Genomic DNA, 25073 nt, shown 5'->3' with positions numbered 1-25073 from the left:
ATTCCTTACTTTAGTAACATCATAAGTATGCCTTTCTGGGGCATCACATATGGCCGGGAACTACTCTGCAGTATTATTGTGATACGAAACGGTGCAGGACTCCATAGCCATGTCAAAAGAAGTATTCGTGTACATTAAAACGATTGGCCCATTTTCAATGGGACAGGTCGTAAAATAGACATGGTTCTTTTAACTTGTTTCCCAAGTACTTACCCGATCATCCTTTTATTAAATATCATCAATGTAAAAACAGTACTTTTGTACTAATGTCATCAATGTGATTTGGGGGGATTTTTTGTCACCTGAGCAGGTGACCAAATCAAACATGGTTGAAGAATGTTATATCCATACATGTTATGACAACCATAAGACCCAGTTGTGATTCTTAGGTAGAATTATTTGACCTCCATCAACGATGCTTATCGTCAGGGGCAACTGATTTGTTGGGGCAGTCAAGCTTGGTGACCTGGTTGATTTGTTTGCATGTCATCGTACCCCAATAGTTGGCCACGCTGCTCATAGTAGCAAGCACTAGTTTGTCTTGTCCATACTGGATTGATTACACGCCGTCATATTATCCGAGCCGACCAGTCCTTGTTTTTGCCCCTTATGCCGACAGCCGAACAGCGTAACAACAAGTACCATTTTTAACGTCTTTTGGTGTGACGCTGACGGGGATCGGACCCTGATCTGCTCTTCGGGTGGACGCTCTACCACTAGGCGGTTCTGATATAAATGGACTTTTCTTGACAACAAACAATCAAAACAAACTACTATAAGATGTTGACGCCCACACAACCTGGAGATTCTAAACTGGAGCATTTTTTGTTCGCGTCCGTAAAGACGCTCAGACGCACGAGTTGATTGACGTCATCTTCACGTGACGAGGACAAGAAATGAACAGATTTGGTTGTACAACTACCAAAGGAAGAAATAGATTTAAGTCGGGCCAAACCAATATGTTTCATCATTCTGTTGTCATTGTGTACTTTACTTCCATGAAAGAAAATGACAAACTCGAGGAAATCTTGCTGCGAAACAGCGTGTCTCCAATTATCTAGGGAAGACAGAACTGTTGACACTTGGTAAATTGCTTACATTATATACCAGTGATAACATTTTAATGAATTGCAATTAAGTGCTAAATCAAAGGAGTATTTCATCCTACCTGCTACGTGTATCACGTACCACAGGTAATTTCTGATTGCACCAAAGTATCATATTGGCGGCTGATGTTATTGTTACCTGTGTGACATATGATACATTGCGGAAGTATCGTTCTGCTTTGATGTTATACATTCTAATAAATTTCGCATATGTTATTTCATATGATGAATTATGCAAAAACATTCTTTAATACTTTAACCCATAAAACAGATTCAAAGATCAGCCTTTAAAGGGAAAGTACACACGAACATTAACCTGTTTTTCTATTACCTTTTCAACATTAAAGGTATTTACCTAATAGTTTCATGGCCAAGACAATACAAATATCATAAGTTACTAATATTTTTTATTCATTTAATAGGTTCATATTTTGCACATTTACCGAGAGTAAGGGGGCGTTAATTCGGAAAACGAAAATTGTATAGCTCGGAAAACGAAGGACTCATAACGACAAAACATTTTCACACTTATTGTGAGCTCCCTACTTTCACCGTGACAAAAATGAGTGTGTATTTTAAAACACTGATATTAACCAATTCTAAAATTGCTTTTTCTTTCAAAGAAAAAAGAAAGTGATTTTTGAGTGAACACTTCCGTTTTTTTACCAGACTGTTAATAATGGTGTAGACATAATGACATGTTTGTATCAGACCTGTATAAGATTTCAAAACAATGAAACTATTCCGTTCACATGTCATAAGACAAGTGAGTGAGTTAGTTGGGGTAACAAAAAAATGAACATTTATTTTCAGCTATGCTACGCCATATCACCTGAATGGTTGAGGAAAGTCTGAGGTGTAAGGTGTTAATAAACCATGGATTATAATAAGGTCGATCATTCATTAGATCAGGGCAAGTTATCTATATAAGATATGCGTCTACATAGGATAATATACCAATATCACGCATATACAAATTATATTCTTGAACGTCATCGCGTAAATATAAATTGCCAATGCAAGATAATAACCGGTCTAGATTATCCGCCGACAGATTCAATTTGGCGTAAAGGGCAAAATAGATGTGAAAAATATATGAAGCGACCACTGAAAATCATTGATGACACCAGGTGTTAGCGAAATGGTTAAGTGTATCCTGCCCTACAGGGAACACCTGCCATTCACACAATGTGTATAAAGGAGTAAGTACCGGTATTTATTGCTTGACGCTGCACAGCAGTCCTCCTGCCACGCCACGGCGGCCTGTAAACAAACCAGACGATCAAGTAATCAACGAACCAGAAAATCCAGTGACACGATAGTGTACATTCACTAATTTTGTTGAAATCCATTAAAACGATATGCTAATTTTGAACGACGTCTGCTGTGTACAAATGTAGAAAAAGTGAACTTTCCATAATCCTATGAACGACGTCTGCTGTGTACAAATGTAGAAAAAGTGAACTTTCCATAATCCTATGAAATCATTGTACGATTCTCACTATATCATATGTATGTGTTTATGAATCACTATCATAATTATAGCAGGTAGCAATGCGTCTACGTTTAGTGACTGGCTAATTGTCAAGTGAAACGGAAGGATTCGTGTGGAATTCCCAACGTTGATGTGGAAGACCCCACCGTATCTAGGACCGCCAAATACCGTGTGAACAAAATCAGATGACATGTCTCTACTGGTGTTGGTAACAGATGTAAGTTGTGCACTACTTTGGGATGCAGCTTCAGGGACAAGCTCTGCTGTCGACGTTGACGCCGACGTCACAGTGGGTTGACGGTAGTGAGACATTTGCCTTGTTATATTCTCGGATGAAGAAATTAGACTGCCTAATGCCATGTGATGTGCATCTGAAAGGCGAGAATAATTTTTATGCGCCGACAGCTGCATGCTCTGAGTTGGTGCAACGTTGTTGTATTGCAACGTTTGTATCAGATGTTTACGAGCACTGTGGTTCGTCAGTCGTTTGTCACCGGTGATGTTGGCTCCGGAAGTCAAGTTTTTCATTATACTTCCGAACTTGTTATTTACTATTGTTTGCCTCCTAAATCAAATTTGGCCCAGAAGTGGCCAACATTTACAAGCAGTAGCAAGATAAAAGAGGCTGTCAACGTTACAGTTACAACGTGGGTCTGAGTGTTTATTATGTACTGCCCAGATAACCACAAGTTTTCTACTTCCTCATCTGCCAGGGAATGATTTGTTGGGTAAGTTGCACGTAGCCTCTCTCTTTAAGTGTCTTTGTTGTGACACCAGGATTGCTTGCACGTACCCTCTCCCTTTAAGTGTCTTTGTTGTGACACCAGGATTGCTTGCACGTACCCTCTCCCTTTAAGTGTCTTTGTTGTGACACCAGGATTGCTTGCACGTACCCTCTCTCTTTAAGTGTCTTTGTTGTGACACCAGGATTGCTTGCACGTACCCTCTCCCTTTAAGTGTCTTTGTTGTGACACCAGGATTGCTTGCACGTACCCTCTCCCTTTAAGTGTCTTTGTTGTGACACCAGGATTGCTTGCACGTACCCTCTCTCTTTAAGTGTCTTTGTTGTGACACCAGGATTGCTTGCACGTACCCTCTCCCTTTAAGTGTCTTTGTTGTGACACCAGGATTGCTTGCACGTACCCTCTCTCTTTAAGTGTCTTTGTTGTGACACCAGGATTGCTTGCACGTACCCTCTCTCTTTAAGTGTCTTTGTTGTGACACCAGGATTGCTTGCACGTACCCTCTCTCTTTAAGTGTCTTTGTTGTGACACCAGGATTGCTTGCACGTACCCTCTCTCTTTAAGTGTCTTTGTTTTGAAACCAGGAAAGTTTTCATTCGCGCTAAAATGCTGTCATTTGAGAGTGATTTGCCATACTTTAATTGCCTGTCAAAACTAGGAAACATTCCACGTAATGTAGCATTGCTTTTTCTGGCACTCATGAACAATCTTGACAGCATTTCAGTTTATTCAGTGAAGGGAATATCTTGATTTTGTATGTGATCATCTTCGATTGTGGTTATGTAGGAGGTCAAAATTGACATGTCGTGTGTTTTTTTCTTTTTTTATTTTCATTTAAGAAGTCAGCAATGTCTGTGTCAGCCACTTTCCGAAATCTGTACACATTTGGCTCATAAAAATAATTGTCATTTAAAAGTTCAGCTACTACTTGTCTGTTTTGGTGTGTGTGTGTGTGTGTGTGTGTGTGTGTGTGTGTGTGTGTGTGTGTGTGTGTGTGTGTGTGTCCTGTTCTGTTGATAAAACCCAACATTCTGTTCTTTTAATCGAAATTATCTGTACTATAAACGAATATTAGGGGAAATATATTTATATTCTCAGTCAGTTACTATATTCTTCGTGGTTCCGATATCGAAAATGAGAGAAAACCTATAAATATCTGGTTTCAGTGATTTTGCAAGAGAAAACTGGCGACAGGATTTTTTCATGATCTTTATGAGACATTCTTCTGTAACGTTACCAACTTTGAAATATATCTTCAGGAAACTCCCAGAAACGTAATCGATGTGAAACCCTGGGTATCAATATCGATATTTTCGTTACACACGAACAAACAAATGCTAGAATGTATTGTCGCTGGCCACTCGGCTGGTGACAGCAAAGTCTCACCACGATCACGACAAAACGGATACAGAGTTACATAGGACTTACAGTTAAGCATTGCGGAGTTATGCCCCTTTTACTTTGTACATGTACATTAAGACTTTTCCATCGTAGTGTGACGTCATAGCGGAAAAATGTTTTTCGTCACATAAAACATAAGTTTTCGTATTGAATGTGTCACGTTATACATAACCATATACTTCTCATATATGTGGCATTATGTCCTTCAGATATAAGGCAGTATTTTGTTCGCTCTCAGTTTACATAATGCTGTCAAATAATAAATTTCGTCGCACAGTACGATAAAAAGTGGCTACATATCGTAGGCTTTTTCGTTATCGAAACAGAAACTTGGAAAACATTTAGTACTTTTGGCTTTTCAAACCCGTTTTTACTTTTTTCACTATGGGGTACAAAATACAATAATACACAACTCCGTTCAAGTCAGGGGTTGGCTCTGTGCCGCGCGACCGCAATTCCGGCACATCGATCATTTTTCAAAACTGTACGTCTGAAAACTCGGCAACCAGGATTCAAGCGCCTATGTAATTAATCAGAATCTTTTTGGTCAGAGATCTCGCGAGATCCGAGGTGTATCCAACTCGATGCCTTGTTCAACTAATTGCAACACACAACCAAAGGGGACTGGCTAATTACAAATATGAAAAAAACAAAAACAATTCCAAATATTTCCAGTGAACATGCGCATTCAAACAATCAAACGTGTGATATGTAGAATGCTGAATTGAGCCATATTACATTGGTAGGTCATAGTTTGCGAAAGGTTGTTCTGACGTGACCTGTAATGGGATGTCCTCGTCCATAGCGAGAACTAGTGTCTGAGTTTAATAAGATTGAGGTAATCTGAGCATGTGATTTATCCTGTTTTCTTTATTCAAAGCATTAATTGTTTATTGATAAGCAAGTTTATCTCTGCAGCCGTTGTAATACGCAACTACCAGCCGATTCGTCTCTCATCAAAACACAGACTGTGTACTCACGGGTAGATGACCACGGAGTGCGCTGATCACTGTGTCGGATTAACGAGACTGATTAACGAGTGATTTCAGTAATTCGTTGCAAATTAGGTGTGTCGGAGTCGGAGTGCGAGACTGTCGGATTAACGGGTCTAAATAGCATTGATTTAATCGGTTCCCATCATTATAGTCGCATAAAGCAGATTGTCGGATTAACGATTGTCGGTTAAACGAGACTTCACTGTATATGTAACCTAAGATATTCTCATTGTTCATCTTTCATTAAAAAAAAGCAAATTAAACGATATTTCATTTGATTACTGAGAAATATGTTATGTTGTTAATAATAAAATTTCTGGATGATAGTTCTTCTTTGAAAAGAGTGTGTCAATCGGAAAATTAGTCCTTGAGGGATAAACGACATAGAACTATTACATTTAGGGTTTAATAATGGCAGCCAATTACCAGGAATCGTCAGATACAGAAATTACCTGCATAACGAGGATTGTGAAGTATCTACTAATGCTGGTAACAAATAGCATTAACATTTCGTGCGAATGATTTGTATGTTTCTGTACAATCTCATTAAAATCAGACCTCAGTTCTTGCTACCGCTTAACAAAGATCTGAAGACATCCCATTAGGGGTCACGTCAGAACCACCTTTCATCCGACCAATCAGTACGTCGCTTACCAGATTATGAAAGTGACAGTCGGAATGTGATTTCTAATCATGCAATCTCGAAAACTTTAACATGGGGTATTCCGAACGATAGTTACGGGTTTAACGACCGAATCCGTACAATCTAGGCCATCTATTAGCCATTCCAGAATGTTTTTTGTTCAGGTTTCAAATTTGTAATCGAGAATTTGTCAAAATATGTTTCGAAGCGTAGACGCCAATTTGAAATTTGTGCCGTAAAGCACGAGAAAGCTGCCTTCTGATTGGTCATTCCATTGGTCGGTCAAAGTTCTCGCAAGGTCGTCTGACGTGAACCGTAATGGGATGTCCTCAGATCTTTGTTTAGCGATAGCGAGAACTAAGATCTGATTTTAATGAGATTAATGAGGTTACTGTAAGTCCGTGGATTTAAATTTCAATGAACCAAAATGGCGAAATACATGCTATAAAATGAATGTAACCTCTACACGCTTGAGAAAACACTTAGATTTCAAGAATATCAAACATCTGTGGTCAATAGAACAACAGCTGTGACAGGAATCAGAAGCAAAAGCTTCAAAATTCATTTTGTCCCTTTAGCTGTTTACAGCCTTTTCTATTTATGATTTGTTTGTCTATTGCCAGCATGTTTACAACAATCAGTTGCTGGGTGATCTGGGGGTAGTGTAAATCTGGTGTAAATATGGGGGTAAGACAGCAGATACATGATCGGTCGACAGACGAAAGAGCTGTGATAATGACTGCCAGATATAGAACGGTTGTCGGAACAAAAACCTAACGCACCAAAACACCCGAAACCATTCAGCTCATCCGTGCATGTGTGTAGGGCGTCATTCTTGAATTTGACACTTCACTGAAAGGTCGTCACTGAGCAATCAGCGTTTGTTTTTTTCGTGATCCACAGTGACACGTAAGCTCTCTACTCTTGCTTTAATGCAGTAGCAAGCGATATTATTCATTCATAATGTTGCTTTTCGGAGTTCTAGTTTCCAGTATGACTATAACGTTGTCTTATAAGTAGGTGGTTTCTGCACACAGTTTTAACCGTTCTTACGGTAATTTTCAGGAAGTAAAACTGTGAAAGCATGAAGAGGAAAAAACTTAATACTGTGAAAAATGTTTTACATTATAGTTCTTAATCAAAGCAAACAAAATATTTATTAGATATAGGTGTTACAATAAATGTATGAGATCTGGGAACTTTGCGTTTTGCATTTCACATGAATGTGAGGACGGTAACACTATTAATATAGGTAGCGTATTTCAATACAACGGCTATGCCAAAATATTATTGTTCTATATTATTCACTGAACAAAATATATGTAGGCTAATGTCGGAAGTAATACGCTTCATAACTGCATCTTCATAACAATCCCTTTATAACTTTCAATCTTTCCCTTAATTGGCACAATGTTTATCCCTTGAAAATGAACCCTCACAATTATATAAACATAACTGGTCAGTAATTGTGTTCAGAAACGCACATTATATACTGGAAAAAATAATTCGGCTTCAGGATTATACAAAAAGAATTACAGTAAACTACGTTTATAACGAACCCGAATATAACGAACTGACGGATATAACGAACTGTTTTTTTGTCACGGCCATTTGCTGTATATAAGCTGTAAACATGTTTATAACGAACTACGTTGTAACGAACAAACTTAGTGGTGCCTGTGAGTTCGTTATAACCGTAGTTTACTGTATAATAATTGTCACTGGATGTCCTAACACAATAAGATGGGGCTCAAATCAGATTGTTTGACAAAGAAAAAGAAGTGACAAAACAAATTCTCTGTTACTATCTCGCTATTTCGAATCAACATTCGTGACGTACAACGGCTTGTAGAAGGGAGAATGTTTTGAAGGATTGACTTTCGATTTTTTTGCGCTTTTATACCACGCGTACTGATCATTATATGAGGCTATATAATTTGCATTATCAATGTATTTTCCGTCTACTTTATATCAGCACATTAACTTTTCACCTGGTTTACAAAAATTGAGATTGATGAGAATCCTTTATAATTTTGTCTCACGGCTAAGTGAGGTTTGGGTAAACGTTTACTAATTGTGTTAAGCCAACCAAATCAGTTATAGTGCGGCGAAACCTAGAAACATATCATGGGTAAATTGGAGTTTCCAACTCATGTGCACAGCTTCTGAAAAACCTAAGGGACGAAACTGTGGTGCCTTAAACGACCTGGGAACCCCATTTCCCCTTCAAAGTTCAATACATGTATGAATGTGACTCCCTTTCAACAGTGCAGAACAAAATACAAACTCATTTCAAATAGATTGAGCAGGCTTTATTTTCAAACATGCTTATGGTGTGGAGGGGTAGATCCTATGTTTCTGTGTAATATATGATTGTTAGAGGCGTAACGAATGATTTAATTATCAATGCATTGCAATGCATTGTCTATGGTCCGATGACACTACATAAATGACAAGCGTTAATATCGAGATTTGACATGATACTATTTTGACTATCGCAAACAATGTAAAACATACATATTATCGCTACCTATAGTTAATACTTTACCATCCGCTAGTCAGGACACATAAACAATTTCATTTACACTAGCAAGCATGATAAGCGTTACCTCCCACAAATTCCATAACAATCTACTGAAGCTGAGACATGTTCGGCCTGACACCATGTCCAATGAAGCCAGAGTACTATCGAAATACATTTGTAATGGAGGTATTAGTATATGGTATTCGTGTTTTAACCATCACGATTACAAAAATTAAAATGACTTCCATACTCTCCAGTACTATCTATACTTATAAGGGTATATGGATGTAAAGTCCGTTATTACAGAAGTTCCCGTTTTAATTGCCTAATACAAATACTCGTACCCTGTCAGTTGCTGCGTGTGTTTATAAAGGTATGCCGATGTTACCATTATCTGTCATTGTACCAGCACCTGTTCTACAGGTCTAACCATAAGTATTATCAATACAGTTCTGTGTTTTAGCAAAGGCTATATGGATGTTAAGTCCTTCGTTCTACCATACCCTGAATATCGTTCCATGTATTAACAAAGGATATATTGATGCCAAGTTCATGTATTAACCATCAAATGATATTATATAGACGTTACGTCCGCCGTTTTACCAATGACAGAACTCTTCGTTACTCCACAGACTATCAACAAAGTTGCTCTAAAGGCTCTACCAAAGAGGGAATAAAATACAAAGTTTATTGAAAGTTTAACAACTATGAATAAATCCTTTAATCTTAAACTATAGGGATTTTCTTGAAACAACATTGCTGCTGCAGAAATTAAATGTGTGACAAGCGATATAGATGTAATGGCAATGACAACTACAATAAGTTTTTTACCATTGTCATTTGGCAGCACGGACCTCCGTGTCATTTGAATTCTTGAATAAATTAGACACGAGTTAGAAATGGTGAGAGCTATAACGGGGATGAAGCACTGGACGATGAAGGTGACATATCCCGAATAAAACACGGAGTATCCGTAAGATGTTCGGAACGGGTTACCATTTGCGTGGAGCCATGTTCTGTTGAGTTCCTGATCAAAGTACAATTGAGGACTGAGGGCAATCCAATGAGGAACACTTAAAGCAATTGATGCGATTCCCAAGAAGATCAACATCTTGTTTATGGTAGATTTGTGCACATATATATCAAACATCAGGGGCTTAGTTAAAGCAAGTGCTCTTTGCATTGCAATTAACACAGTCAGGTATATTTCGTATGTGTATACTGTGAACGAAAGAGGAGACACAAAAGGCTTTAGACTGGTATAGATGTGTCTTGCAGTTATGAAGTCCGGTAAGGTTTTGCTGAGGAGGCAGAGCACGAGGGCGAATATTTCTGTGATTGAAAGATGTTTCAATAGACGTGTTCCTTTCACTGTTTGTTGAACTCGCAAGAGAACCACCAGACACAGAATATTTCCACCAACTCCTAGAATTGTCAATGTGATCATCACGGATGCAAATATTTCCGCCTCTGATTGAATGTCGACTTGCCTTCCATCCGTCGAGTTATAGCACGTTACAGTGCAGTTTGTCATTGTGGATCGTGGTACCTAAAACGTAAACAAGGCGTGTTAAATAGCAATGTTATTACCATTCACAATGACATATTTCATATTTCTTTTGGGGATAACGATATGTCTTGCTGTCATAATAAAATGTCATTACTTTCTAACTACAATATAAGATAGCGAAAACAGTTTATGACGAAGACTGGTAACCAGAACCCAAAACTTCAATCACGAGACTGAAGTATCGTAATGAGTGAATGAGTGAGTATTGTTTTACGACGCTTTTAGCAATATCACAACTTTGCACCCATGTGAGGAATCGAACCTGGGTCTTCGGCGTGACGAGCGAACGCTTTAACCACTAGGCTACCCCACCGTCCTTAATGATAAGTAATGTATCACCGACATGTTTGTCATCAGTGACGCAAGAAATGTAAACAATGTAGAACAGCACTTCATTCTTATATTTATAATGTCAGGTATTCCGTAAGTGATATTTTATGCCACTTGTAGTGGTTATGCGGTCATATAATACAGAAATACCAGAATAAGAGAATGGTATTCAGGTTTCATAAACAACAAACGAGCAAACCCAATGACTCAAACAAAATGATCGCAACTGGGAAATGGCTTATCTACTTAAAGTAATGACTTACCTGTTCTTAAAGATACCCTACTGTTACCAGTAAAACAAGATCATGTCGAAATATCAAAAGGGGCAATGGATGGAATATGAAAACGATAAACATTTGAAGTTTGTTTCCCTGTAATTATGGCGCAAATCACTACCTTCAGACTCTTACCGTGGTAACAGCTCTCTACTGAAACAGAGCACACGTCTTTGTGGGTTTATTGTTCATGATAATTTGTTCAGAAAGTATCCCAAGGCCATAGAACCCGTGGTGTGGCCCACCACACTGTGGCGATGTCCCTGCGAAACTAAGTCAATCGCTGTAATCATGCATGACTACCTGTAGTTACACCAGACTAACACCATGGGGTTGAATGGTTCGTCCCCAGAATGACATCTCAATTGAGGAATAATTGGGTAATTAGGATGTATTTGGATAAACTGCATTGGCTACATATCGTTGGGTGGTTAGGAGGGATTATCTTGGATTTGTTATTAGTTCTTATTGATTCCACGTCTTTATCCGGCAACACGTGTAATCCTTTACCTTGGATTGCAGAAGGACAGCCGATCAGTGCCCCATGTTCTAAACCCGTCATTACACGCAAGAAATGGTATTTCAGTGGATGGAATTTGAAGGGATTTTGTGTGCCTGTTCACCATCACTGAAACATCAATAATAGTTTTTGGAGTCACAGTTACGAGACTACAATAAACTATTTTGCATTGTATTATATTGTATTGTACTAATGATGATCGGTGTGTGTGTGTGTGTGTGTGTGTGTGTGTGTGTGTGTGTGTGTGTGTGTGTGTGTGTGTGTGTGTGTGTGTGTGTGTGTGTGTGTGTGTGTGTGTGTGTGTGTGTGTGTGTGTGTGTGTGTGTGTGTACTTATTTGTCTCTCACAGACTCGACTAATACTGGAATTTTCGCCTCTCCTCCAGACATATCTACTCAGTCGTCTACGGCGCCGCGATTCGCTGTGCAGAGTTGAGACCCGTGGGTGCCCCAGAAACCTATGATTGTGGGTTCGAATCCAGGTTCACCCGATTATGTTTCTGTTTGTCAGCGCCATACCCATACTCGTGGGTTTCATCGAAGTGGTAAACGTCTGAGACCTACATCACTTCAGGCTTTCCTCCCACATTAAGCTGACACACATATAAATGGAATAATGTCAAAAGCGGCGTTAAACCCAACTCACTCACTATTAACTCAAAGGATAAAAATGTAACATTTCCCACCTTGACACTCATCAATACAACAAATGACTGTAGTAAAAAAAAAACATTTCAGCTCACTGAATCAGTATGGTTTAAAGCCGCATGCAGCAATATTCCAGTTATAAAACTTGGGTCTGCGATACACGCAGTTGGGATACGATGACATACACGACTTCCCCGGGGCCAGTGAATCAGTGAATGAAAATTCTCCGATCGGTACTAAGATGTGTATCTTTTGAGAAGGAAAATTCCAAGCAAACAAATTGTGGCTCAGACATACATGTAGGTGGCGCGTGACCTGGATAAGGCTATACTGGTTTTCTTACTCAGAGTGGAAACTCGAATAAGCGACCTAATATATTCTTTCATGTTCCTCTTTAAGGAACAAGTAATATGATTAAAGATATACAATAGAACCGCTATACCAAAAAATCAGAAGTTGAATTGTTGCTAATGAACAAAATGAAATTACATTGGCTAGGACCGCCTCAGTGGTCTAGCGGTAGATCTCTGCCCAGAGAGCGGAAGGTCCGGGGTACGATTACCCTGTCTGGCGCTCGGCATTAAGGGGCTAAAACAAGGACTGGTCGGCTCGGAGTCAGTATACTGTGTCTGAGGGAGGTATATATCCACGCGTACGTATTCATTGCCCCCCCCCCCCCCACACACACACACACACACACCACACACACACACACAACCACACACGGTCGTAAGTCAGCCGAGGCGGCCTATCGAGGAAGCTGACAGTTTGACATTGTCACCAATGACAATATTTCTCGTTATATATTTCTTATTCTTGTTTATTGTTTTCTATTATGTTTAAAATCATAAGTAATTGAATATTTATATGTTAAACAAGGCAGATACAACAAACCAGTTCCACCTTTAAATAAGTGATTAACAACATGTCGAAGATGACATTCATTTTCTTGTGGAAAGTTCATTCTACAACGCCTAGAGAGAACAGTTTGAACAGTGAGTATTTTGTACATGGGAAGGAAGAGGGAGGGGCTAAGGGTAGGAATTTCACGGAGGTGGGGTTGGGGATGAGGATGTGACATGATTGAGTGAATATTGATAGCGTTGGATGGGGCTGGTGGGTTGGTGGGTGTACACATGTGTACATGAAGGTGTGATGCGTTTATGAAAATTGTTTATCTACAAGGTGTCTTTAACGCCCTGTGTAATGATTGTGCCGCTATTGCTGCTGCTGCTGCTGCTACTACTACTACTACTACTACTACTACTACTACTACTACTACTACTACTACTACTACTACTACTACCACCACCATCACCACCACCACCACCACCACTACTACTACTACTACTACTACTACCACCACCACCACCACCACCACAACCACTACTACTACTACTACTACTACTACTACTACAACTACTACTTCTTATTACGTTGGTATAAAATTATACATGTACAATATGTATCAGTCTCAACAAATCAGTTTCGCATCTTTTAATCGTCTTATTTTTCCGATATGGCGTCCCGTAAAACCGTGTTGAATTGTGTTTATGGCAGACATTCAGGCAGATCACGTTCAAAGGGTATAAATACATAACACCAGTGAGACGGATTATATATCGCATTCATGTCTATTCGTTCTTTTCGTTCTCGCTGAGTTCAGAGCTGCTTCAGTAATAATGACATCTGATCACGACTACAGAATGAAAAATGAAGCATGGATGTTTGATAGGAATACGTATAGGGCGTTAGGAATACGTATAGGGCGTTATTCCCAAAATAAAAAGTCAAGGCAACACATGTAGTGATTTTTTGTTGACACGGCCGTTACCTGGTTACGGTCATACAGACTACGGTCACACGAGGGTAATAACCCGCCCCAAACATTTGACGAACGAATTATACATTCCCATGGACCTATATTCGCGACAGTCTACGGCTGTATACATTTCCAAATTCAGCATTGTCTCACTGTCTGTCAATAATCACTTAATTGTCTGGAGGGGAGAAACACAGACAAACTACGGGGCTAAATTTGTGTTACAGAAAGTGCTTGTCACATAGGGACAGAAAGGTGTGTGGCATATAGGGACAGAAAGGTGTGTGGCATATAGGGACAGAAAGGTGTGTGGCATATAGGGACAGAAAGGTGTGTGGCATATAGGGACAGAAAGGTGTGTGGCATATAGGGACAGAAAGGTGCTTGACACATAGAGACAGACAGGTGCGTGACATTCAGTAAACAGATAAGTGTGTGAGAAATACTGACAGATAGGCTTGTGACATATAGAGACAGATAAGTATTTGATGTATAGTGACAGAAATGTGTGTGACATATACTGACAGATAGGTTTGTGACATATAGAGACAGATAAGTATTTGATGTATAGTGACAGAAATGTGTGTGACATATACTGACAGATAGGTTTGTGACATATAGAGACAGATAAGTATTTGATGTATAGTGACAGAAATGTGTGTGACATATACTGACTGATATTTTCGTGACATATAGAGACAGATAAGTATTTGATGTATAGTGACAGAAATGTGTGTGACATATACTGACTGATATTTTCGTGACATATAGAGACAGATAAGTATTTGATGTATAGTGACAGAAATGTGTGTGACATATACTGACAGATAGGTTTGTGACATATAGAGACAGATAAGTATTTGATGTATAGTGACAGAAATGTGTGTGACATATACTGACTGATATTTTCGTGACATATATTGATAGAGAGGTGTCTGACATATGCGTTTGTGATGGGTGCCACCGGTGGGGCAGGATGCGCTCACTTATTGATGATAGTGTTTCATAAACACAAGCTCATGATATGGTGTGTAACATATATTTATTGAGAGGTATGTGACATATGTTGATAGAGATGTGTGTGAAATATATTTATAGGAAGATGTGTGACATATATCAATAGAGAGGTGAGTGACATTTATTTATTGAGAGGTATGTGACATATGTTGATAGAGAGGTGTGTAAAATATATTTATAGGGAGGTGTGTGACATTTATCAATAGAGAGGTGTGGGACATATAGTGATGGAGAGGTGTGTGACATATTGATAGAACGGTGTGTGACATATTTTGATAAAGAGGTGTGTGGCATATATTGATAGAGAGGTGTGTGACATATATTGATAGAGAGGAGTTTGACATATATCAATAGAGAGATGTGTGACATAAAGTGATAAAAAGATGTGTGACATATTGATAGAGGGGTGTGTGACATATATTGATAGAGAGGTCACATATTCATTACACTATACATATCTAGCGTAATGAATATGTCTCATACATATTGCAATATTTCCCACTGAACATCAACTTAAACGCCTGCAATCTTACTGACAGTCAGAAATTGTGCCCAGGGAGCCCACTGTACATTAGAACAAAATAGGTGCACCGGACAATGTAGGAACGAAAAGGTGTTAGACACTTCTGTCCAACTGACGAATACGTTCCTATTTTGTGACCCTGGGTACAAATGCCGTTGGGGACATTGTCAGTACACAAACTTTTCACTCTCATTCATCTTACGTACGACAGCGAACAAAATTCTATTTTATTCCTTTAAAGTGTGTCAGTGAGTTGGGTTTAACGCCGCTTTGAACATTAGTCAAGTTATATCACGGTGCAGTCCTTGAAACAAGTGGGCATAGCATATCTGAATGTACTATCAGCGGTCGTAGCACTTAGCATTACAATGTTTGTGTTGAAAGATTCAAATTACTGGACGTGCCGTTACATAGTAAAGGGATCATGCGTTGTATTTTCCTTGTATTTGACCATTCTCGGAAATATAAAACCCTTTTGAAGTGTGTGTAATCATACTACTACATTGCAAGCCAATGTCATTGAGGTGGTCACTATTTACACTATTTCATCGACTTCTTAAGAAGAAATAACATGACATGACGGCAATGTGGGAAGTGAGTGCTGTATTTGGGTCGCTTAACACACACACATGACTAAACTGTGACAACCAGTACAAACTATTTGCGGTCCAATCATGACCTATAGCCAAAGAGTAAGATATAGCCCTGTGGAACCCATACATATTGCATTCACTTTGATGCGGGCTAACCATGCTGGTAGAAGATGTCCTAATTTGGACATGGAGTTTAGAGAGATTCAAATGGATTAATGTGATTAAGTCATCGTTTTGAAAACCATTACGTTTATATTCAGAATGCCCTTGTCACGGAAGAAAATAAAGGTTGGCCTTATCGGAGTGGTCACTCTAGGTATGGTTATTACCTTATTTGTATTGGAAAGATCGTCGACACAGCAAGCAAATATTGGCATTGTAACAAAGGACAGCCTCTATGTGTTGAACACATGCATGCCTCCACGATCTGATGCAACGCCCAGGGAGGAGGTTCGTAATGACACAGAGACTATCTTTATTGGACGCTCTCCCTGCTTAACACACAATGTTTCTAAACTTGTAAACATGCCACAATGCCAAGCAGTCGTAACATCCTCAGGTGAGTCGCATTAACATGCCCCCGGACATACACGTGCTTTGTTCTTAGATGTTGTGAAGGAGTTCTCCGATATAATCATTACACGTTAGCTGCGTATACACCCACTTGATGTATCTCATCGGGGTCAGAATACGTCGCCGGCAAACTATGCTTATCTGTGCTTGTATGAGGCAGCTATATGGTCCGTGTAATCAGTTGGTTGGTTCGTTACAAGGGAAATGTCCCTAGCAAACTATGTTAGGAGTATGAGGTAGCTACATGGACCGGGGGTCAGACTCGGTGGCTTGGTTGGTTGCATTACATGGGATATGTCCCCAGAAAACTGTGCTTGACTATCGAGGGAGCTACATGGACCGGTGGTCAGGTTCGATGGTTTGGTTGGTTGCCACACACAGAATAGGTCTCCAACCTAAATGTATGCTTGTCGTACGAGGCAGCCACATGGATCGAATGTACATGGACCGGATGTACATGGACCGGGACCCGTGAGGATCCGGTTTAGAATAGGTCTTCAGCAACCCATGCTTGCCATAAAAATCGACTATGCTTGTCGTAAGAGGCGACTAACGGGATCGGGTGGTCAGGCTCGCTGACTTGGTTGATGCATGTCATCGAATCCCAATTGCGTGGATCGATGCTCATGATATCAATCACTGTATTGTCTGGTCCATACTCGATTATTTACAGACCGCCGTCATATAGCTGGAATATTGCTGAGTGCGGCGTAAAACAACAAACCAACATATACAAACATGGACCGGGTGGTAAGGTTTGGTGATTTGTACACTTATCACGGTATATTTCAGCCAGGAAACTCATCCCCATCGACGTTATACCCCAGACTTTAGAAGCACTGGAAGGCATCCACGGGAAACGCTTGGAGCTTGGAGGAATGTACACTCCGCAGGGATGTGCGCCCGTCCAGAGAGTGGCCATTGTCGTGCCATATCGAGACAGAACCTCCCATCTCAAGATATTTCTGAAAAACGTGCACTACTTCCTGAAGAAACAAGGCATACAATACATGATTATTGTTGTAGAACAGGTTTGACAATACCTTCGTTCATTTCACAAATTTATAACACATGTTCATATGAAGACTAAATGCAATGTATCATTGACCAGCATTGACAATTAGTACCGACTTAGGTACCGGCAACGAGTCGCAAATTGTTATTTGCATGTACCAAATTGAAGATGGATGTGTACTTATGTATGTATAATATATGTATGTAGACGCAAACTTGTACGAGGCGGGCTTCTGTCTTTCCATGATACAACAATGATACTGGTCATCAATAAAAGTTAATGGCCAAGACTGGATCCAACATCTTATTATCCCCATCACAAGTAAATTAGGTTCCTATCCTGGATGGATTCCACTCAAGAAAGTACCAGAATTTGGGAGAGAGAGAATTATGGATGTCAACTTCTTTACATGAGGAACACAATGTTTCGGAGTTTATGCTTACACCTTACTCATTCAGCTGAGTAAGCAGATACTCTGAAATGTTCTTCATGTAAAGAAGTAGTCATTCATAAATTCTCTCTCTCATGTGTATCTCTACAAAATCACATTCAAAGACTTGATACCAGTATTTCCACTTTACTATGAAAGTGTAATCCCAAATATAACAAAATTTGACCACGTTCTAACAGTCATTGTCTGTTCAAAGCTTTCGGTCATGGGTGCCGTGCCAATCTACACTTATCAGAGGGGTTTACAAAATACGTGATCTAGATACCAATTGTCGTACTTCCATTTTTTGTGGGAGCCTCGGTGGCTGCGTGGGTAAGGTCGCTGACCTTGTGACTCTAAGAGTGTGGGGTGGAATAAATGTATTGTTTAGTATATGTTACAAAAAGTAAAGTAATAGTTTCTGCTGCCTGGTATTATTGTTTGCTTGGACAGAATTATTTATTTCAACTTCTACATTTGGACGGCAATGATTCCGTTCTGTGGCGCAATTAAAGATGATGATAAAATAACCATGATTTACATTTTATAGTGAGTTTGTTTCAATGCCGCTTTGAACGGTTTACAGTATTTCAGTTATAGCACGGTGCGTTAGTTTGTGGAAGGACAGCAACTACTCATACGGGCGTTAGACTCACGCGTACGGGTATGGCGCTGACAAACTAGGAAATTAAATGGGTGAACCTTGATTTGGACCCAATATCACAGGTATCTGACACGCCTGTGCACAGCGAATGTGGATGCCTTTGACGACTTGCCCACTCGTGTACTCTTTTACGTTTACAATTTGTCAACTTAATATTATAGGCACCAGGCTCCAGATTTAACAGAGGGATGTCAAGGAATATCGGCTTCGTTGAAGGTGAAAAATTGTGTGGCTTTGACTGTTATGTCTTCCACGACATCGACCTTATCCCGCAAGTAGACGCCAACGCCTACATCTGCGACGACATGCCACGCTTTCACTCAATCAACTTGGAGCGCTGGAATCACCGGTGACTTATGGTGGACTTTCTTTCAAGATTTCGTGTAGTTAGTTCACGAACAACAGAGTTCACAATGAATATAACACGATGTATAATCAAATATTCTTTTACCATAAATAATAATCATAATTATCATTATTTGTTAACTATTTTTCAATGGTGTGTAAGTTTAACGATGCTTTGCAAAGTAGTTCAGTTATACAGCATTGTAGAAGAATTGGTCGTAAACATTTACCACTGTCATTAAATCCACGAGCGCTATTATAGTGCTGCCAGACCAAAGCTTATAGTCCTTCTGTGGCTACTTAAAGCTATATGCACTACCTGATCATAAACAATGGGTCACGGATTGACCAATTCTCAAAGGCGCGGTAGCCCAGTAGTCTGAGGCGCCGCGATTCACTTTGCAGAGTTGTGTCCCTTGGAGAAGCACGCCAGAAACCTATAATTGTGGGTTCGAATCCCGGTTCGCCCCAATTATGTTCCTAGGTTTGTCAGGGCCATACCCGTGCTCGTGGGTTTCACCAAAGTGGTAAACGTCTGAGACCTGGATCACTTCAGGCTTTCCTCCCACATTAAGCTGACACGCTGATATAACTCGAATTATGTTAAAAGCGGCATTAAACCCAACTCACTCACTCACTCAAGGCACCACAACCAGCTGCCACGAGTTGCGTACCTCTCTACCCTGGGTTCGGCTCCCAGATGTGGGACTGTCAACACCTTACCCATGCATGTGGGGTTTTCCTCCCACACCCATCTGTAATTCCGTCACAAATGGCATTCAACTAAATTCACTTCTTACATTTTTCAGTATTCCGCCCCCAGTACGATTTGGCGGCGTGGTGAGCTTTAAGCCAGATGTGTTTAGACGAGTGAACGGCTACTCCAACATGTACTTCGACTGGGGAGGGGAGGACGACGACATCTACTACAGGTACCTGTTCATGCACGAAGGTTGGGAACCTGTATCTTGTGAAATTTATTCTAATTTCATAAATGTCCACGAACCTTGTCGTCTCAACTCTCTGGTGATCAATGCTAACAAACCAGTATACAATCAACAATAGAAATCAGAGCCTTCGCAGCACAGGCCCTTCAGCATCGTAACAATCTAAGTGCATCCAACCAAATCAACACACGTCTGATGACCTATACCATAGACCCATGGAATTCGTCATCATTACTATTTGATTGTGACTCACTCATGATATAGATGGAATCGTACAATCAACTCTGCTTTATGCAGAGATTTCTATTGGATATGGAAAGAGTTTTGTCGCTATATTATTATTAGTTATAAGTTTCATTATTGAGGCACTGATAACTAAATCCTTACAGAGCCGTACTTTACGCACATGAAGATTCAATCTCTATTGTCAAATAGACAGGCGATTTTCTATTCATAAAAAGATGTTTTCCAGGACAAGTTCCACAGAGCGATCTTAGCACAAAGACGATCGTAACTCCAATATGCACTATAGAACATCGTTATGTGGAACGGGGCACTGTTTTATTAGCTTCGAAAGAAACTTATGTTGACAAGGGACAAGAAGGACAGGCAATGGGTTTCTTATTTCACGCCTTCACAGGGTTTTTGGAAGAAGGGGAAAAGGTTATAAACTAATTATACTGTATCATGGTTTGAAATGTGCAATGTACTTGTATATTGTTACAGTTATATTATTATAGACTCCTGTATGTTTTCATAAATAGACTGTCACAATAATGTTCTTTTGTAGGGTCCGTGAAAGAGGTTACCACGTAGTCAGATATCCGATGAATGCCTCCCTGTACTTGGATCTCACTCACCCACAGAGCTGGATAAATCCTAGCAGGTAACATATATATTGAGAGAGAGAGAGAGAGAGAAAGAAAGAAAGAAAGAGAGAGAGAGAGAGAGAGAGAGAGAGAGAGAGAGAGAGAGACACGCACGCATAACAGAGAGCGTAATACCCGAGACCAAATTTAAATTGAAAGCACACGCTTCATGTAATATATGTGCGATTCGAATTTGGAGTAGTTTACAGCAGCATGAGGCCATATTTTTTTGTAATGATAAATCAGATTTTTTACAATCGCTGAAATGCACATTTAAACTGTGTGTATGTGTGTGTGTGTGTGTGTGTGTGTGTGTGTGAGTGTGTGTGTGTGTGTGTGTGTGTGTGTGTGTGTGTGTGTGTGTGTGTGTGTGTGTGTGTGTGTGTCTGCTTGTACTAGTGCCTATTGCCAATTTTATAGTGCCAGCCCACTGAGATACCATGCCGCAGTTTATTGACATGAATACCCCGCTCAGATATACTGACTCCGAGCCGACCAGTACTTGTTTTTGCCCCTTAATGTCGAGCGCTAGACAAGGTAACAACAAGTACCATCTTCTAACGTCTTTAGGTATGACGCGGCCGGGTATCAAAACCCGGACCTTCCGCTCTCCGGGCGGACGCTCTACCACTAGACCACGGAGGCGGCCTATCTCGCCTGGGGAGACCAGAACTAAACTGTGTTAAGAGTGAAGAGTTAAACAGTGTAAGACCTGGTGAAGGTGTGGTAGACTGTGCCGACATATACACATGTGTTACCTGACGAAGACAACCTTGTCTTGTTGACAATAAAATTTAAAGTAAAGGCACAACGTAGAGAATATAGGTGCTATTCATGATGTACGTTTGGGTTTATTCAAATTGCCGTTTCAGATTTAATTATTTGAGGTCTGGGTTGGATCGAATGACGACTGATGGGTTAAACAGTTTGAAGTACAGGAGATATCTGGTTGACTTCAGAGGACTATATACATGGATTTATGCCGGAATTGACGAGAGAGAGGTACTCCAAAATGTCCAGCAAAGACAGGGTTGAAAATGAGGAAATATCAAATAAAAATAAAAACTTTATAATTCAAATTTTCTGGTCAGTATATACCGGAAGAAACATGCATATTTATAACTTGTTTATGTCTCTAACAGGTGTGTTTTGCTCACAACAGACGTAATAGGCGATTCATCATGCGTAACTATATACATGTACAGTATTATGTTGGTTGGTTAGTTTGTTGTATAATACCGCACTCAACAATATTACAGCTATGTGACGGCAGTCTGTAAATGATCGAGTCTGGACCAGACAATACAGTGATTAATATCATGAGCATCGATCCACGCAATTCGGATCGATGACATGCATCAACCAAGTCAGGGAGCCTGACCACCCGATCCCGTTAGTCGCCTTTTACGACAAGCATAGTCACCTTTTACGGCAAGCATGGGTTGCTGAAGACCTATTCTACCCCGGAATCTTCACGGGTCACAGTATTATGTAAGGCAAGGCGTATTGTTGTATTAATTGTGATAACACTGTGGCATATTATGGTTAAGCGATACACATGTATGTTGTTAAAAGTGTGAGCTATGGATCATAGCAGATGAAACACCCTACATGCACCTTGTACGTTAAATGCTCGTTAAGACAATGAAACTACAAGGCCGCAGTAACCTATGTCAGCACCATGGGCTGATATCAACTCAACTGTAGTCGGCATGCTGTAGCCGTAAACCAACTCAACTGAAGTCGCCACTGACTAAACAGTACTCGTCAACATCACAACTGTAGTCGTCAAGGTGTAGTCGTCACCGCAACTGTAGTCGTCACATTGTAGTCATCATCATCACTGCAGTCGCCACCATCTCAAGTGCAATCGTCACCACCACAACCGCCACAAACGTACACATCACGACTTCTCACATATGGAACTAGAACAGAGTATTCTCTGTTGAACCACCAATGGCTAGAGATCAGAGATACAACGCTTATTATTTATTTGGTTCAAGAAAAGCGAGTTCGTAAATTGTGGCCTTAACTGGTGGTCATTTGATGCGTTTCCTGGGTACAAGACAATCGTGAAACCTTGTTTGTCCGGAAACCTCCGCTCCTATACATACAAAGGGACATTACTCCTTAACCATGATTGGTTAATCCGGACAATGTCACTTGTAACTTTACCGTAGGGATTAACGAGGTTCACGGCAAGCGAATAAGCCGGGTACAGACAGTACTATGGAGTAGTTTATACGAGAACGTTAACTGTGCACTCGGTGAGATCTCAGTGAGGTTTTGTCTTGACGCCGAAAACCTATCTTCCCGGGTTCGAGTCCCAGATTCTCTCTAATAATGTTTCTAAGTTTGTCTGCATCCTACCCGTGCTCGTTGGTTAAACCAACCAAGATAGTAAAGGTCTAGTACTTGCATATCTTCGGGCATTCCTCCAACATCAAGGTGACCCGCCGCAGTACAAATGAAGTGTTGTCAGTGCCGATCAATCAAACGCAAACAGACGCTCTCTCTTGTTGATGATTTCTCGGCTCTAAAGAGCTACGCTGTACCGAAACAACGCGTCCTGCTTGAAACACGACACTCAAGTAACTAGGGGCATGACGGTAATAATAATTACCAGCGGCTGTACTCCGCGCACAATCTAATGCTATGGTGGTGAGTAAAGAAACGACAATGATTTCACGCCACGTACAGTGATATTCCAGAAATATTACACCAGAAATAGGTTTACACAAAGCTAACTCAGCGTCCCACTATGGTGGTGATATTTGCGTCAAGCATAGCAAATAGACAACAACTACTACGAGGAAGAGCTAAAAGGTTCGAAGAACAAAGGATTTAATACCAAGTGGGGCAAATAGTTACTACTTCACGTTAACCTCAATAATGCTCTTGGACCATTTATCCTTCCAGCTACTTATGCCAGCGAAATGTAACCCTCCTCATAGGTCCATCAACGACCCTTCTGTTGAGGTCTTCAAGACTTTCAGCATCTTCAAATCGGTAATAGGCCGTCACATTCCGAAACGGATAATAATCACAAGGTGGCATAAAAGTTTGCTGGGTCGTCATTTTACTTTAATAGGACTTCGCGAATTGATACCACCCTACGCTGGCAAATATCTGTAGCATTTACAACTTCCCCGGTGAGTAACGTGATGATGGTTCATAGGTTCTCATCTTGTCATACGCGTGGTTTCTGGTGTGTAGGTTTACTGTTACACATATCTTGTTAATGGTTACACGCAACCAAATGTTATTTCCCATAGACTCCTATAGTAACGTTTTATTTTGTTTAATAACTAGGCATTCAACAGCCATTACATATACATATATGCACAGTCTGGCCTTAAAGCTGCAATAAATACACAAATTTTAGCCAGCTCCTTTTCCGAGTACAGGAAGCTGAACACACCATCCCCAGTTTCGCACCAAATGTCTCCTACTTGAAATATCTGTCCTCACATAAAGCACAAGTCATCTTGTTACAAATGTCAGCACCAAATATTGAAAAATATGGGCAGTTTTAATTTACTGGATGGATGTACATTTAAAAGACGTAAAAATCTTACACAATATCATCCAATCACAGCCTGCATATATCTCTCGATCTGCATTGAAGGCTCTGTCACAACCGGTTCTGATTTAATGTATTAGAACCTAATATAATATCTTGAAGAAGAAACTTGATATTGATGAGACTGGAGTACGAAAGAACACGCTTTCCGATCAATCCAAACATTTGTTGGTGTAGAAAGTTTATCTTGTTCTTTGAATTTATTAACTTGTCCTCGTAGCTATGAAAGAAATGAAAATGAGATGATCAATATGTCTGCTTCATTTAATTATGGAAATGCCAGCTCATTTCTGAAAGGTGAATAGACAAAAATAAAATAGTGTCGTGGCAATGTATGTAGCTCACCTAGATATGTAGTCAACAGATTAATATATCAACAAAGATTACATCTTAATAAACGTTACTGTCGGCATTGCTATTCAAATATATTCTGCATAAATATT

At 40.0% G+C, this 25073-nt stretch overlaps 2 protein-coding genes across 2 annotated transcripts; one reads left to right on the top strand and one right to left on the bottom strand.

Annotated features, from left to right (window-relative positions):
- Positions 1-9481: 9481 nt before the first annotated feature.
- LOC139443522 (FMRFamide receptor-like) lies at positions 9482-10441 on the bottom strand. Its single transcript, XM_071224509.1, has one exon. It carries the CDS (start codon positions 10439-10441, stop codon positions 9482-9484), a length of 960 nt encoding a protein of 319 aa, XP_071080610.1.
- A 6024-nt stretch (positions 10442-16465) lies between these two features.
- LOC139442049 (beta-1,4-N-acetylgalactosaminyltransferase bre-4-like) lies at positions 16466-22082 on the top strand. Its single transcript, XM_071222830.1, has 6 exons — positions 16466-16763; positions 17570-17808; positions 19048-19235; positions 20041-20163; positions 20969-21064; positions 21920-22082. The coding sequence occupies exons 1-6, from the start codon at positions 16466-16468 to the stop codon at positions 22080-22082; spliced, it is 1107 nt and encodes a 368-aa protein (XP_071078931.1).
- Positions 22083-25073: the final 2991 nt, after the last annotated feature.

The sequence above is a fragment of the Haliotis cracherodii genome, unplaced genomic scaffold (genome assembly GCF_022045235.1).
Source record: "Haliotis cracherodii isolate W230 unplaced genomic scaffold, xgHalCrac1.p SCAF_5, whole genome shotgun sequence".
In the NCBI taxonomy this organism is placed as follows: domain Eukaryota; kingdom Metazoa; phylum Mollusca; class Gastropoda; order Lepetellida; family Haliotidae; genus Haliotis; species Haliotis cracherodii.
Note: the sequence above shows the minus strand (reverse complement) of the source record. Positions and strands in the feature narration are given on the sequence as shown.